This window comes from Aethalodelphis obliquidens, unplaced genomic scaffold, assembly GCF_003676395.1.
Source record: "Aethalodelphis obliquidens isolate GAN/ISIS:26980383/991018 unplaced genomic scaffold, ASM367639v1 scaffold8, whole genome shotgun sequence".
NCBI classification, from domain to species: Eukaryota; Metazoa; Chordata; class Mammalia; order Artiodactyla; family Delphinidae; genus Aethalodelphis; species Aethalodelphis obliquidens.
In genome coordinates, this window is record NW_020837952.1 from 64,385,355 (window position 1) to 64,400,635 (window position 15,281).

Below are 15,281 nucleotides of genomic sequence, written 5' to 3' on the forward strand. Positions count from 1 at the left end.
CTTTCCCAGCCTGAGCTGCAGTGAGCGGCAGGGGCTGCAGCTCAGTGTGTGTCCCGAGGCGAAGCAGCCCTCTTTCCCCTTAACCAGGAGGGAAAGGAAAGCTGCCTCCCTGACCCTGGGGAAGGGCAGGCCTTTGCTCCCAGAGACCTCAGCACCCCCGACCCGCGTCCTCGCTGACCACTGAGTGAAGGGGCAGGTCTGGGTCTGGGCCAGATCCCGCCCAATGAAACTCTGAGGGCAGCGGGTTGACTGCGGGTGGCCATCATGCCCTGTCCACCTCAGACCCCATTGGCCCTCAGGGAGCAGGGAGGGTGAAGGTGGCTGCTCTGACCAGGGACCAGCGGAATATGGCCGCCCTCTCCAGGCAGTGGGGGCAGCGCGGGAGCAGAACCTAGAGCTGGAGACACGAGCCGGGTGAGAGGGGAACTTTATTGCGAAACCCTGGGGCAGGCACTTAGCATTCAGACCTCCCTGGTCCTGCGAGGTGAGAGGTCACCACCTGACAGACGCCCCTTGACGGAGGACCCACACCTCCCACACGCCTGGAGCAGGGCCCTGTCCCAGAGGTCGCTAGGTCAACTCCACTCCGGAAGGCGGGAAGAGGACAAGGGCTGACCCACAGACTTGAGTGCCCCAGCGCCCGGCTGCAGGGCCAGAGGGTGGGCAGAGGTAGAGTGGGCATAGGTTTCTTCATCAGCTCTGGACCAAGGTCCAGGATCCGGGTCCACATCGGCATGTGTGTCCTCGAGGCTGGAGGCCCCCGTGCCTGCCAGCCCCCCAGCTGGCACAGTGCCCTCATGCCTCAGAACCCTGCTGCAGCCCTCACACCCAAGGAGCAGGGGCTTTTGCTCACATGGCTGCCCACGGCCACCCGAGCCCCTTGCATGCTGCCCAGCAGGATCTCAGCAATGCCCCCTCCCCACCCACACCAGGAACTGAGGGGAGGGGAGGCAACAGTAGAGCCACCCCAACTTGGGCCTCCTGCTGGCCATGGCCACTGGCCCTCAGGTGCCCTCAGGTTCACACACGTCTGCATCTACTCAGACATGTGAATTCCAGGAGCACATATGTGCCACACAGCATAGGTGAACACACGGCTCCAGGCAGCTGTCCCCACTCTGCCACAGCCATGGAAGATCCTCTGAGTCTCAGCACTTTCCAGGGTAGCCCCCCACTTCCAGGCTGAGCAGCTCTGACCATCGAGACCCCTTCCTTTGTCTCCAGGAGGCTCCGGCCCCAAGGCACTGCCCCCCACAGACAGCCCTCTGCGACCCAGGAGATCTGGAAACAGACACCCCCCCCCCCAGGGGGGAGCTCTTATGGCACCCAGGTCCCCCATAGCAAGGTCCCAAAGGAGACCCAGGTTGCTGGGAGGGGGTAGGAGGACCAAGGAAGTCCAGCATGCTCTATCCAGACTCCTACACCCGTGGCTCACACACGTGCAGGCTTCCCACAAGGCGCGGCGTGTAGACAAGGGTCCCAGGCCAGGGGTGGGCGCTGCTGGCCGCAGTAGTGTTGGGAGGTGCCCCTCGTGGGAGTCTGGCGGGCCGAGGCGGGAGGGCAGGCGGGCTCAGGCCCCTCCTCGGGTCCGAGTGCGGCTGGCGAGCCGCATTCCCCTCACTGCTTAACGTCCAGGCTGCCAGGCGGCTGCGGTGGCTCTGGGGGCTTGAAGCTGAGGACTTCCTGGTAGGTGAGCTCTGCGAGGGGAGGAGGAAGGGTGAGCTCAGGCCTTCAGCAGCCCAGGCCCACCACCCTCCGAGAGCAGCCTCGGCCCATGGGCCCCTTCCTGGGCCTGCCCCGTGCTGCCCCCAAGCCTCTGCTGGACACACCCAACCCCAGCTCTACCTGACCCCCTAGAGTGGGGCTGGGGGGCCGTGTCGTGGCCTCGCTCAGACCACTCTCAAGAGAAACTGGAGCACTTCCTGCAGAAAACAGGCAGCGCTCCGCCTCTGGGGGACGCAGCCCTCAGGCCCACCCTTCCACTCCTCCACCGTGCGCTCCTTGGCCTCAACGCTTTCGTCGTAGGGCTCGGCCTCGGGCTCATCCTCGGGGTCGTGGTACTGGCTGAAGTAGGCATGGGCCAGGGCCTCGGCTGCACTGACCCTCTGGTCACTGTCCAGCACCAGCATCCGTCCCAGGAGGTCCACAGCTGCAGAGGGGCGGGGTGCAGGGCTGGTCATCTCCACAGCCAGGGCTAGACGTGGAGCCCAGCCCGGACCCAGGGCCCATCCTCACCCAGGGGGTTGGCTCCATGGAAGATGCTCCTGAGGTCCTTCTGGGGCATGTGGGGCAGGGACTGGATGTAGGTCCGGGCCTAGGAGCACAGGGGAAGGGCCTGAGGGGCTGCTCGACGCCTGCCTAAGCCAGGCAGAGGCCTGCCGGGAGAAGCCCCCACACTCAGTCTCTCCAGCAGGCCTGGGCGAGGGCATACGCGGACCAGAGACCTCCCCGCTTTGGATCTGGTGGCTACAGCACCTTGCCTGGCCCTACGTGCCTGCAGGTCCCGGGCCTGGTGCCTCTCCACTGTCCACGGCCAGGACATTGCAGGTGCCGAGGTTTTACCCTCAGTGTCCCTCACGCCTGGAATGTCTCCCCGGTTCACCTGTTTCCCCCCGAAGGGGTCGGCGCCTGCCTTGGGGTCTATTCCACTGTGACCCATGCTCCCCCCGTGGTGCCCCATCTATCCCCACAGCGCCCCTTCCTCCAGAGTGCGGGCGGGGGAGTGGCTGGTCAGCAGAGGGGGCTGGTGGCCAATGACTCACGTGTTCCGACGATATCTTTGCCAGAACCTCAGGGCTGGGTGTGCCCACCACCTCCATGATGCGCTTCAGCTGGTCGATGTCTGCCTGGCTCAGGAAGTGCCCAACGGCCAAGCACGGACTCCCCCCGGGACCCCAAACCCCAGACCTTGGGTCACTGCCCAGAACATGCTCTCCTGCCGCTGGGGACAGCAGTGAGCCGAAGGTGGCACGGTGTGGGGCAGAGGGGGCAAGACTGGCCAGAAAGGGCCAGAGCCCACCCCCCTCGACCCCCGCCCCACAGCAGGAGACCCTGGCTCACCCCTAACCTGCGCCAAGGATACAGTCATTTCCTGGGAAAAGGGCCTTTCCCTGGAGCAGCTCGGCCATGATGCAGCCCACAGACCAGATGTCCACTGTGGGAGGAGGCGTCTCCATCAGTCTGCCCACCCCAAGTCCCTCCTCAGAGAGCTGGGGGCTGGCTGCACTGCACCAGCTCAGCGGCCCCGCACTCACGCTCAGGCCCAAAGCCAGCAGCCCCTCCTCTCTAGACACAACCCTGGGCAGGGGGAAGCGTCAGCCCAGGACCCACCGTGCTCTGCCTTTCTGAAGGTCTGTTTGTGAACGCAGGTCCCCCACCTGGCCTGTCCCCCAAGGTCCTTGGCCTCTGGGTCCCAGCCCCACCCCCTCCCCAGGCCCACCGGCCCCAAGGGGCTGCCCCACACGGGCTGACGTCACCTGTCTGGTTGTAGTGCATCCAGTTCAGCATGATCTCAGGGGCCCGGTACCAGCGCGTGGCCACGTAGCCAGTCATCTCCTCGTCCGCCTGGCGCGCGAGCCCAAAGTCCAGGATCTAGAGGCACCGCCAGGCGTGTCAGCGCCTCCGGGTCTCTGCCTCCCGGCCGGCCGACCCGCCAGCCCCTCCCCCAGCGGCTCACCCGCAGCTCGCAGTCCTCGTTCACAGCCAAGTTGCTGGGCTTCAGGTCCTGCAGGGCGGGCGCGGCGTGAGCGCAGGCAAAGCCGCCGCCGCCGCCGCAGGAGCCCCACGCCCCCCCGTCGCGCGCGGCACCTACCCGGTGGATGATCCCCGCCGAGTGGATGTACTGCGAGGGGGAGACGGCGGGGGCGTCAGGTTCTGCCCCCTGCGCCCCCGCCCGCCCCCCGCTTCCGCGCCCACCTTCAGCCCGCGCAGCAGCTGGTACACGAGGAACTGAACGTGCTCGTCGCTCAGCGCCTGGCACTTGACGATGTTGTTCAGGTCGGCGCCCATCAGCGTGGTCACCAGGTACCTGGGTAGCGGCAGGGATGAGCACAGAGTCCCCACCCCAACCCCGCGCCCTCCCCGCCACGGCCGCTCACACTTCGCTGAAGTCCTCGAGGGAGGTGGCCGGCGTGAACACGTCCAGCAGCCCGATGACCTGGGTGCAGAGGGCAGTCAGGGCTCGGCGGCCCGCGGGCGCCCCCCTCCCCCGGCCCGGCCGCCCCCAGCTCACGTTCTCGTGCTTCAGGTGCTTGAGCAGCCGCAGCTCGCGGTATGTCCTCCGCGCATGGATGAGCGACTGGAAGGGGCGCGACAGCTTCTTCACCGCCACCCTCTGGCGCAGCCGCGTGTCGTAGGCTGAGCTGCAAGGCGGCCTGTGAGGCCCAGCCTCGGTCGCGAGGTCCCCACAGGCCAGAAGGCCTCCGGCACCAGGAGGCGGTCTGAACACTCCCTCCAAGCCTCTCCCCTCCCTCCTGGAGTCCTGCACCTTCCTCCAGAGTCAGTTCACCCTCCACCCCACCCTCTGACCCCCAGCCTTCCCAGCCCACCTGGGAGCCCAGGGCAGGACCTGGATTTCTCCTGTCTCCTGGCCCCAGTGACTCTTGCCCCCAGCTCAGGGTGGAAATAACAGGCCAGGGAAACAGCCAGTGGCAGACAGCAGGCAGCACCCCCAGCTCCCCCACAGGCCAGGGGGTCTGGGGGGCCCCCTGAGGGGGTTCCAGAGTCACCTCCAAAGCCCCCAAATATCCAAAATATGGAGAAAAACCTGACCAAAGGGGTTTATTGCATCGTTATCTTTCACAGTGAGAAACTGGACAGCAGGAAATACCTAGCAGAGGGTGGTGCCTGGACCCACAGAATATTTCCCCTCGTGCAACCCCACTCCCCTGAGGTCTAGACCCTCAAGCCCCACACCCAGCTACTCTTCACAGGAGATGCCACACTCACGGGCATCATCCTCAAACACAAGTGGCCTGGTCGTCCAGTGGCCCCACTGCCCCTCGGGAAGGGATGCCTTCGCCCAGTGTTCCCTCTGGCTGCTGCCCCCCGCTTCCCTCCCACTTCATCTCCAGGATCCAGCCTCCCTCCAGAGTGAGTGGAGCCTCAGCCCACCTCCCATGCCCACGCGGCCCAGGGAGCAGCTCCTGCAGGACCTGGGGTGCGCATGGGCCCAGGCAGTGGTGGAGGAAAGTCCCTCCCCCATCCAAGTCACTGCTGGGGTGGGAAGTAGGGGAGTGGCTCTTCACGGGGTGCGTGTGCACGCTCGTGTGTGTGTGTGTGTGTGTGTGTGTGTGCGTGCGCGCGCAGCAGATCCTTTTGTGTCTGCACAGTCAACAAAGGACTGTGGGAATTGGCACCGGGTCACCAGCTTCCTCAGACATCAGAGGAGGGAGGGAGCCCATCACCGGCATGGGGGCCCTGCAGAGCTAAGTGGTGGAGAGAGACCTCCCCTGGGGAGCCTGACTGTTCCTACGAGTTCCCAGAAGGCACTTCCAGCAAGGGCCCTGTCAGATCCCCCAGGGACCACTCACACATTGGCCCACACCCTCTTCCTGCCCTTGTGGTCTTTGACATGAAGATAGAGGCCTGTGGCTGGAATGGCTGGAATGGCCTGAGGTTCCTGATGGCTGGCCAGTGGCAGAGTGAGATCTGAGGCCCAGGGGACCCCAAACGTCTGCTCCAGGCTCCAGTGCTGGGCCTCGTAAGGGGGTCTGAGAAGTCCCACTCCCAACCTTCTGCAGGATCCTGGAGCAACACCCTGCCCCCAGGGGCCCTGCCTCCCCACACCCATGACCCCCGCAGTCACCCCGCATTTCACAGGTTCTGGGTTCTGGGGGGACACCTCTCAACGTCCACACCCACAGTCAGGCTCACTGTCAACACTGCAACTGCAGCCTGGACTGTCCGCAAGCAAGCCCCTTGCCACCCAAAGCCCCCTCCGGCCTCCACCCCACCAGGTCCAGAGGCCTCCCCCGGCCCCACCCTCCCTCCTGTCTGGGCTCCAGGGCCTAACTGCAGGCTGCGTGTGAGCTCTCTTGGTTGGGGCAAAAATGGGGTGGGGTGTAGACGCCCCCTGGGGGGGATGGTAGGCGTCTCTGATCGGGCCTAAGCCCCATTCGGAGCCTGAGATCCCTTGGAAAATGGGGCAGTGGACTGGACCCACGGGGGAGCTTGAGGTCGTTCTTAGGTGAGGGGTCTTGCCCCCCAGCCCCCAATCTGGGCTCTTCCTTTTCAAACAGAGCTACCCACCCTGGGGTGGGGGTACCTGCCGGAGCCCAGGGCTGCCTGGCCCTTGACCGGGGGCACCCCCGATGCATGCTCAGACATCAAGGGCCCCGGGGGACCTGCCCGCCCTTTCGCCAGCTGTGACGCCGCAGGATTCGGGCCCGGAGGGGGACGCTCCGGGTTGGAGGGGCGGGAGGACGACCCCTCTCCCGCCGGGGAGAGGCTCGGGTAGGAAAGTTTCCCTCACGCCCCCACCCCCCATTCATTCCTCGGATCTGCGTAAGGCCCGGGGGCGGAGGCAGGGCGAGCCCCTCCCCAAGCCGGGAACCCCGCACGGGCGGGGAGGGGGCGCGCGCTCAATCCCCCCGCCCTTGCCCCGTCCCGCCCCTACCAGACGGAGCCGTAGGCGCCCGAGCCCACCGGGCGCAGCCCTTGCAGCCGCTGCGGCACCTCCCACACCGTCTTGTTCAGCTCCTGCCGATAGAAGCCGGCGCGCGGGCCCGACATGTCCAGAGCGGCCGCAGCTCGGCCCGCGCCCCGCCCCGCGCCCCCCGCCCCGCGGAGCCCGAGCCGGAGGCCGGAGGCGGAGCGGAGCGGGGCGGAGCCGGGGAGGGGGTTCCCGCAGACGAACGCGCGGCTTCCTGCCCCTCCGCGGCGGCGGTCGAGCGGAAACCGGGCTTCCCGGGGCGGGGTGGGGAGGTGGGGGGAAGGGGATGCCGTGGAACGACTTACCGCCCACCTCCCGGGGTCCACGCACTTCCCCAATGTCCGCCGCGTGGGTCCTCGGCGCGGCACCGCCCGGACCAGGCCGCCACCACCTCTCAGGACTCAGCTCCCCGCACCCTCCCCTGCCGGCACAAACGCCGGCACCGCCCCGCTGTCCACCTCCCGTCCCCGCATCCCGCCATCCGCCTAGTCCGGGTCCTGCGGTTAACGCGCCTTCAACCTGCTCTGGTCCGTGCATCCCTACTCTCCTCTCACCTGCACCGCACCTCTCCCCGCAGCGTGCTCCCACAGAAATGAAGGTAGAATCCTCTAAATCAAAGAAGCCAGGGACAAGCCATGGGAGGTATTTTTTATCAGAATAGAAAATGCCCCCTAATAAAAGCTAGGCATTTGCTTGCATAGGGCCCGTCCGCCGCGGGCAGATGTAAGTGCCTTGGATCCTGGGTCAGCCTGCCTTCCCTCCCCCGTGGAGGCCATCCGGCCTTGGCGGTGTGCTTCGCTTCCCAGTAACCCTTCCACGGTCTGCTGTGGCGTCCTGCACGGGCTGGCTCCAGGGCTGGGCCCTGCTGCCCCTTGGGAGAAGCGTGACTGCCGGGCCAGGCCCGGAGACCAGCCCTCAGGACCAGGGACAGCGGCGGCACCAGGGGCCTTTGGGGTGTTGGGCCCATAAGAAGCTCTCCCCAGATGGGTCCTCTTTGGGGCCTGGTACCTTTCCTCCTTCTGAAACAGCTCCCTCAGCTGTCAACTCTTCGAGGAAGCCCACCCTGACTTTTCTAGGTCCTGCGGGGCTCCCCTAGTTGGAAACCACCGTTCCCCGAGATCGGTGAACTCTGCCCAGCACCGCACATTTCCTCTCTCCACCTGGAAGGTGTAGTTCGCACAGGCGGCAGAAACTGTGAAGGGGCCTGTTCCCTAGTTCAGCATCTGTCTAGACCTCTAGGTCAGAGTGATTATTCCTACTTCCCACTTAAAGTGACAGTGGTTCGGAGAGAACATTGCCTGGGATATAAATACCTCCTGACCCTCCACCCTGCAGAAGCAGTGGGTAGAGGTTGGGCTGCCCCCTCCCAGGAGAGGGGGAAATCAGGCTGAGGTCCCAACCTTCCACTTTTCTGAAACAAACTAAAACCTGAGTTTTTATGTGAAATCTCCTGATACTCAAATATTGATAACCAAATTAAAATAAAACATGTCAACACAGTACCAGGCAAACGGACACTTCTGCCTGGCAGATCCGGACCCTGGGGGGAGCCCAAAAGTGAGAAAGGAAGCAGGGTCCCAGTCCCAGCTGCTCCGGCCTCAGTTCCCTCTCTGGGAGCCAGCAGAGGTCGGCGGGGATGGGGTGAGGACGCCGGTGTCCCTTCCCCCAGCCGCCCCACCCGGGGCCTCCTCGGGGCCTCACGCTAGGGGCACTTTCCCGGCAGCCCGCCGGGCGAAGCAGCCGAGGTTTTGTGCGGAGTTAATGGAGCTTCAGCTAAAGCAGGGAAAGAGGAGGCGGGAGGGAGCAGCGGGCCGTGGGAACCGGCCGCGCTGCAGGGAGGGGCGGCCTTTGTCCCTCTCCCCCACGGGGGCAGGGGTGTCTGTCGACCCGGAATCCCAGCTGCGAGTGGTCAGCGCTGACCAGAGGGGAGCGGCCTCACTGCCCTGCTCAGCGGTCACACACCACACTGAGACCCTCCCTCAGCGTTCAGCAAACCTGCCCTGGGCACAGGGGCGCCCGCAGTGTGCCCCGCTGCCCCGGCAGATCAGTCTCGGCCAAGTTGCCCTCTGGAGGGGAGGGGGCTGTGATACTGCAGGGGAATGACCAGGGAGGATTCCCCGTGGTGGTGGGGTGGCAGGGGGAGCACAGTCAGAGCCCCCAGAGGTGACAGCAGTGATGCTGGGCCAGCTTCCAGACGGTCCTGCCTCTCAGGACTTAGCCTGACTTGAAGACCAGAATGGAGAGTGGCGGCCATGGGTGCAGGGCCGTGGCAGGCTGGGCAGCGAGCACCGACAGGATTTCAGATTTTTATTCGCACTGTGTTGTGTGTTTTCACAGCGTTATCCCGGCCGGCAGGTCGAGGACTGAGCCTGGAGGGAGGGTGGTGTGGATGGAGGGCAGCCAGGAGTGGCAGGCCTTGCCAGTGGGTGTGCAGATGGGGCACGGATGGGGCGGCACGGAATAGCCTCCTATGAGCCCTGGGTCCCCGGAACCCCCCCCCCCGCCTCCTTCCACTCTCTACTGCGATTCACAGCTACCCCTAAGTACCGAGATGCCCCCACCCTCCGTGTCCACTGTCCCCTCTCCACAGGTCCGGGCCATCCCCTCTTCAGCCCCACACTGGTCTCCTGGCTGCACTTCTCCCTGAGGTCAGAACGAGCTTCCTAAAATGCTATCTGGCCCTGTCACAGGGGCCCCATGATTTAGGTGAGGTCTCCTGCTCTTAACAAGCAAGCAGGGTGTGGTCGTGGGCTGTTTTCTGCAATTTGGAAGGAAAGGTCATCGAGGTCGCTGGTCACCTCCATCCCTGCATCTCCCCACTCCCACTGCATTGGGAGGAAAGTGGGAAGTGGAAAGTGAAGAAGGCTGGGTCACCCCTTGGTCTGCCAGCCTCCTGCCCACCCCCGTGCACCCAACATTCATGCCGTTTCTTCACTGGCCCCATGAAAGCATGGCCCCTGGATCCCTTCACACTCCTGTCCTCCGAGGGGGAAGGAACCCCACCTGTTAGACCCGCAGCAGAAGGTGGGCTCACTGACTCTTCTCCATCTCATGCCTGGCCGAGGAGCAAGTGGCCCACAGGGGTCCAGTCTAGAAGCCAGGCCTCCAGGTTCCTGCTCCCCCTGCCCCTGCTCCCCCCAGGGTGAACACTCCCAGACCATGCCGCCCCTGCTCTGGTTTAGAAGTACCTTGTTCAGATCTCCTGCCCATCTGGGTTTCTGGTCCTAACCATAGCACACTGTCATTTCAGGGGCCCTGGGGTGGGGGACGTCAGCTGTTTGCCTAGTACCCCTTCCACGTGGGAGGGGTGTTCCACGTGGCTCAAAACGGGCAGTCCCTGTACAGAAGTGGCTTATGATCGAGGCCAAGCCCATTGAGACTTCTCAGCCACAATGGTGTGCCCCAAGTGGAGGAGACACAGGCTGGGGTGCCCTGCCACCAGCATCCCAGGTGTCTGAGAATAAAGGAGCACGTGTTGGGAAGAAGTTCAGATAGATGGAACCCAAAGACATGTGAGCACCTGGATCCAGCCATATCTGAAGCTGGACCCCTTCACTTGCCTTTACGGAGCCACTAAATCCCTTTTCTGCTAGGGTTGGTATTCTTGGAACACAAGGGCTCCCTCAAGGAAGGCCCTCTCTGCCGCCTTTACTGCTGTGTCCCTAGTGCCCAGGACCACGCGTGTTGAGTGAACAAGTGACGGGCCCAACGCGCTGGTGCTACGTGTGCGCGCGCACGCGCACGCCCGTGTGGTCACGGTACGTGTGCCTGACTGGTCACAGAGGAGCGCATCTCACGGCTCCTGCCCTGTGTGCAACACGGGGGTTGGGAGCAGTCTGCCTCCCCACATGGCCTGCCTCCGGGACAAGCCCCTCCTTCCTACAACAAAGGTGCCTGGGACCCCAGGAGGAGCTGACCCTAATGGCCCCACAGCCTCGAGCAGGGGGACACAGGGCCTCCCTCCAGGAACCACCGTGTCCAGTGGGGTCTGCACCCAGTAGGGCCTTACTAAATGTGTGCTGGGTGGACCACACCTGTGAGGCACCGCACCTCAGGAAGGAGAAAACAGGTCCCTGAGAGCTCGCACCACGCCCACCCCTGCCACCAGGTGGCGCCCAAGCGGGCCCAATCCCGCACCGTGGGGGGCGGGGCCGCCGCCCTGTGCCCTTGGAACCCCCACCTGCCTCGGGATCACTTTCAGTGCTGGGGTGCACCAGGATGTGCCTCTGGGAGAGGTTCGCACCCCAGCGCTCACCTCCCAGCCCTGACCACCGTCCTGTCCTGCTGGGGCAGCAGGAAGGCGTGGACTCGGCCGAGCTGGTGGCCGTGGACGGGCTGCCTCAGCACACCCAGCAGGCCTGGCCCAGGGGAGCCAGGGACTGTGGGGTGGGTGCGCGAGGCCACACGGGCCCACCTTCAGGTGAGCATCTGGGGCCAGGAGTGCACAGGAAGGGAGGCCGTGGGCAGGACAGGCCCGGTACCAAAACGGGGCAGGTGTGTAGGGACGGCGGGTCGGCAGCCCCGGGAAGAACCCAGCCAACCAGCAGAGTGAAAAAGACAGCTGTATTTGATCGACAATTAACAAGATTTACAAAAAGGGTTGCGGGTGTCCTGGCGGAGCTGCTCCCGGCCCCCCGGACCTGGGCAGGGCCTCCAGGTCAGCCTGTCTGACAGGCCGGGACCCTGATCCCCAGTCTGCTGGGTCCCTTCTGGCCGCCTGGGCCTCGACGTCTGACGTCCAGCTTGACCTTTGAGGTGGGGCCTGCAGCACGGAGTCCCCCGGGAGTGCCAGTGCCCCGCAGGGCAGGCCAGCGAGGTCAGGAAGGCATCGTACCACTTTTCTGCCCCAGTCCAGGTAGGGCAGACGGACAGAGTCTGGGCACTAGGTCCTGGGGGCCGAGGGCACTCAGACCTCACCCCAAAAGGCCCAACCCAGGTATCTGAGGCGGCTGCTGGTGCCTGGGGAGGGGGGCTGAGGCCCGACTGCCCCCAGCAACCCAGCGTGGCGCCGGGGACATAAGGCACGTTTTCGAATCACTCAGGAGGCTTGAAGGAGACACCCCCGATGCTGGTTCTGCAGGAGGGAACTGGTGCTGGTGGGCGCCCGGCACTATTGCTCAGGAGAAGGGTGCTATGAGGCTACAAATGCTGAGGTGGGGGCCCCCCTGCCACGCACACACTCGGAAGCCCGGGGGCTCTTCCTCTGCCAGAGAGAGAAGGGCTGAGTCCTGCCCGCTTGGCCGTGCTCCCCCGGGGCCGCCCAGCGCCCGGCAGTGGGTGTCACACACCTGTGTCCCGAGACCATGACGGTGGAGGTCGCAGTCAGAGGTCCGTGACCTTGTTCTCAAGCGCAGCCGCGATCTGCTGCAGGCGGAAGGCCAGCTGCATCTTCTGGGCGGCGGGATCCTCCTCCAGGGCGTTGATGATCTGAGGAGGGGTCACGTCAGAGCACAGGCCAGGGTCAGGGTCAGGGTTAGGGTGAGCACGGCCGTCCTGGAAGGACCGGACCCCTACCTCGTCGTAGTACTTCTGCGTGTACTGGTAGAGCTGGTGCAGGGCCACGAGGGTGTTCAGGGAGTCCGTGTGCGCCTGGGAGGGTGGCGGAAGGGCTGCGTGACCCAGGGACAGGAGGCTGTCTCCCAGTGGAGCAGGCAGACGCGAAGGGTCCCCCCGGCAGTCGTGACACGCACAGCCACGGCACACCGCGGACAGAGAGCCTCCCACCCATGCAGACCCACGGCAGGCGGGGCTGGCTCAGAGCTGCTCGCGAGCCCCGCCGCCCCCCAAGCCCCCTCGTCTGCGCCTCTCCTTTCTACCCTGTGGGCACAACTTTGCCCGCCCCCCGTGCAGTCTCCTGGCCCGCGCAGCAGGGCCTTCCGGGGGGGCAGGGGTGGTGGAGGGCTAATCCTGGGGGGGGCTCAGCTTGTGGGTCCCCTGTGCCACCCTTACCCGGGAAATCTCTGCCAGGTGTGTGTTCATGTCCTGGTCGCTGACCTGCACCATCTGTCTGATCCCCTTGTAGTAGCTGTGAGGGGAGGGGGAGTTACACAGGGTGGGCCGCAGGGGGCGGGTACCGGAACGGTGCGGGGGGGGGGGCGGTGGCTCCCGGACGCTGGACCCGAAGCTACCCACGGGCCCCACCTCCTGATCACAGGCCTGCACCGCCCGGGGGCCCCGCTGGGTGGGGGCTGAGGGTGGGCAGCCAGGCTCTGGCCTCGTTGGGGGGTGGGGGGGACTCACTCCTCCACCATCTTCTTATAGGTGGAGATCTCCTTGGCGTAGAGTAGCTTGTTGCTGGGAGAGTCCTGTGGGGGTCAGAGCCAAGTGACACCCAGGCCGAGACACCTGCACGCGCTCAGGATACCCAGAGAAAGAGGGGTGTGCGGGGGATGGGGGTCCAACGGCGGTAGCTGCCCTACCTATCCACAGACCTGACGGTGTTTTCGTCATTTTGTGATTAATAGTAAAACTCACTTTTTCTCTCTCACGGAAGGGAAGGAGCTCGGGGTCCCAGGCTGCCACAGGTCCACTGCCCAGGGGGCCTCCCTCCGCCCCAGGTACCCTGCACCTGTCTTTCTACTGAGCTCCAACCCCCGCTGTGCAAATCCACGCCCCAAAGCGACCTCCTCACCTGCACCACAGCCCCCTCCCCTGATGCTTTGCGCTGCCAGGAAGCGGCCTGGGCCGCCCGCAGCTGCACTTACGCGGCTCAGCTTGTGCTCTGTGCGTGTGCAGGCGTCCATGAAGGTCTGTGCGATGACCGACAGGGAGGCGTCCACCACCTCATGGACGTGCACGTCGAAGATGAAATGGGGGTTCTTGAGGATGTTCACCCAGAACCGGAGAGGTAAACTGAGGCGGGACGACAGGGTGTGAGGGGCCGCCGAGGCCTGGAGCAGGGCGGGCGGGGCGGGTGGAGGCACGGAGCCCACACCTGTTGGTCTTCCAGATGTGGATGGTGTCCTCGTCCTTGATGTCGTGCTTTTCTGCCTGCTCGTCCAGGAAGTCGAAGAAGTACTTGACTGCGGGCGGCACCGCGTGGCCAGGCGCCAGCACGCTCTGGAAGAAGTTGTCCACGAACTGCTGCAGCGTGCCCTGCGGGGCGGGAGCGGGGCTCAGCGCGTCCCACTGGCGCCGTCCCAGGTCTGCCTCCCACACGCCCTCCGCGGCCCACCTTGACCGAGAGCAGGCGGGTCAGGTAGATCTCGGTGATGGCCTTGGTGCGCTCCTTTTCCTTCATGCTGCCACGCTTGGACTTGCCTTCGTCCACCTCGTCCGTTGGCCGCACCAGGTGCCACACCCGGTTCTCCTCCTCCAGGAGGGCGTGGCCTGTGGGGGAGGGGGGTGCTGAAGGACGAGGACCGGGGCCCGGGGCCTGGGTCCCACGCCGGGCTCACAGCTCCCCCGAGACGGCGGCATGGGGCGGACGCTGGCTCACGATGACCTCCAGAGGCCAGAGGGGCCCGGACAAGGGGAAGGGACTCACGCTCCCCAGGCAGGTCCTGCTGGCTGTCCTCAGGCTGCTGGGAGACCCCCACCTTCGACAGGATAAGAGTGGCCCCATCCCGGACCTGGGGAACAGAGTCATGAGGGCGGCCCGCCTGCCCCGCCCTCAGCAGGGGCTTCGGCCCGCCCGGCCGCCACACTCACGTTGTAGTGCATCAGCGTGTTGACGCGCTTCCACCGGCCCTCCCGCTGAGAGGTCAGGTCCAGGTCTGACAGGATCTGGGCTGTGGACCCAGGACGCCACTCTGTGGGAGGACACAGCCCAGCTCCTGGAACCCGGCCACAGCCCACCCTGTCCGGGCCTCCTCTCGCTATCCCCCACCCGACCTGGCCGACTGGGCTTCCACGGGCACAGAGCCAGGCACACGAGGGTGGTGCTCACCGAGGACCACACTGTCAGCCTTGGGCCAGCGGGAGCAAGGCTGCGTGCGGTACACCTGGTCAATGATCTTCTCCTTGACCTGGGAGATGGTGTCACAGTTGAGGACCTTGACAGGGATGGCGTCGACCCCTTCGTCCTGGACGATCACGCTCACCATCTGCCAGGGGACACAGAACGAAGGGCCAGTTGGGGAGGGGCCCTCGCCCTCGCTCGCCCCAAACCGGGGGCAGTCTTGGGGCTCCCCCCGAGTGGCGACACCCTCAGGTGGAGGAGTGGTGGTGGGGATCCGGAGCCCCTTCAGCACCCAGGCCTCACCCTTTCCTGCGTGCCATGGCTCAGCAGGACAGAGGGCAGAGGACTGCTCACTTCTAGGTATCACGCAACACACAGGCGTCACGGGGGCACACACCACGTACCACCTCCACACGCGCACGAGTTTACCACCACTCACTTGGTGTGCCCAGGCCCCTCAAATGCCTGCAGCAGGCCCGGGCACCCAGGAGGCAGCTGGCTTGGGGTCATGACACTTGGAGCCTCTCTCCAGTGGCCCACGAGCCTGCTGGAGGCCCATGACCCAGGCCCCTCCCTGAACACGGGTGGGCCCAGCACGGGGAATGGGTTCTAATGCAAGTCCACGAAGGAGGCGAGTGGCATCGGCTTCTGGCCCCGAGGCGGGCCTGGAACCCGGCCCCTGAGGTCCCGCAGCAGCCCGCCCAGCCCCGGGGGCTCACCAGGGGTGCA

The 15,281-nt window shown here is 65.3% G+C and overlaps 2 protein-coding genes and 1 long non-coding RNA gene across 13 annotated transcripts in view; 1 reads left to right on the top strand and 2 right to left on the bottom strand.

The window, feature by feature from the left end:
• Nucleotides 1–410: 410 nt before the first annotated feature.
• MAPK11 (mitogen-activated protein kinase 11) lies at nt 411–6,827 on the bottom strand. 3 transcript variants are annotated; one of them, XM_027108102.1, is made up of 12 exons: nt 6,617–6,827; nt 4,232–4,361; nt 4,098–4,156; nt 3,916–4,027; nt 3,812–3,841; nt 3,677–3,724; nt 3,477–3,591; nt 3,083–3,154; nt 2,763–2,842; nt 2,236–2,314; nt 1,976–2,149; nt 411–1,697 (listed from the first exon to the last, which is right to left on the bottom strand). In XM_027108102.1, the coding sequence occupies exons 1-12, from the start codon at nt 6,730–6,732 to the stop codon at nt 1,618–1,620; spliced, it is 1,095 nt and encodes a 364-aa protein (XP_026963903.1). In that variant the 5' UTR covers nt 6,733–6,827; the 3' UTR covers nt 411–1,617. The 3 variants fall into 3 exon arrangements, with proteins under 3 accessions (XP_026963903.1, XP_026963902.1, XP_026963901.1); XM_027108101.1 differs by having other exon boundaries at nt 1,846–2,149; XM_027108100.1 differs by having other exon boundaries at nt 411–2,149.
• Nucleotides 6,828–6,953: 126 nt separating this feature from the next.
• Nucleotides 6,954–8,152, top strand: LOC113621195 (uncharacterized). Its single transcript, XR_003433105.1, has 2 exons — nt 6,954–7,250; nt 7,354–8,152. It is a non-coding gene; the product is annotated as an uncharacterized LOC113621195 (long non-coding RNA).
• A 3,044-nt stretch (nt 8,153–11,196) lies between these two features.
• Nucleotides 11,197–15,281, bottom strand: part of PLXNB2 (plexin B2) — a 29,593-nt gene continuing 25,508 nt past the window's right edge. For 6 of the 9 annotated variants that reach the window (XM_027108109.1, XM_027108111.1, XM_027108112.1 and 3 more), the window contains 10 exons: nt 14,541–14,697; nt 14,303–14,403; nt 14,139–14,223; nt 13,827–13,981; nt 13,587–13,747; nt 13,357–13,504; nt 12,893–12,957; nt 12,602–12,677; nt 12,167–12,241; nt 11,197–12,079 (listed from right to left, as the gene is read on the bottom strand). In XM_027108109.1, the coding sequence (XP_026963910.1) occupies nt 11,975–12,079; nt 12,167–12,241; nt 12,602–12,677; nt 12,893–12,957; nt 13,357–13,504; nt 13,587–13,747; nt 13,827–13,981; nt 14,139–14,223; nt 14,303–14,403; nt 14,541–14,697 (1,128 nt within the window). In that variant the 3' untranslated portion in view covers nt 11,197–11,974. The remainder of the gene's footprint in view (nt 12,080–12,166; nt 12,242–12,601; nt 12,678–12,892; nt 12,958–13,356; nt 13,505–13,586; nt 13,748–13,826; nt 13,982–14,138; nt 14,224–14,302; nt 14,404–14,540; nt 14,698–15,281) is intronic. The other 3 variants (XM_027108107.1, XM_027108106.1, XM_027108105.1) reach the window with 3 other exon arrangements.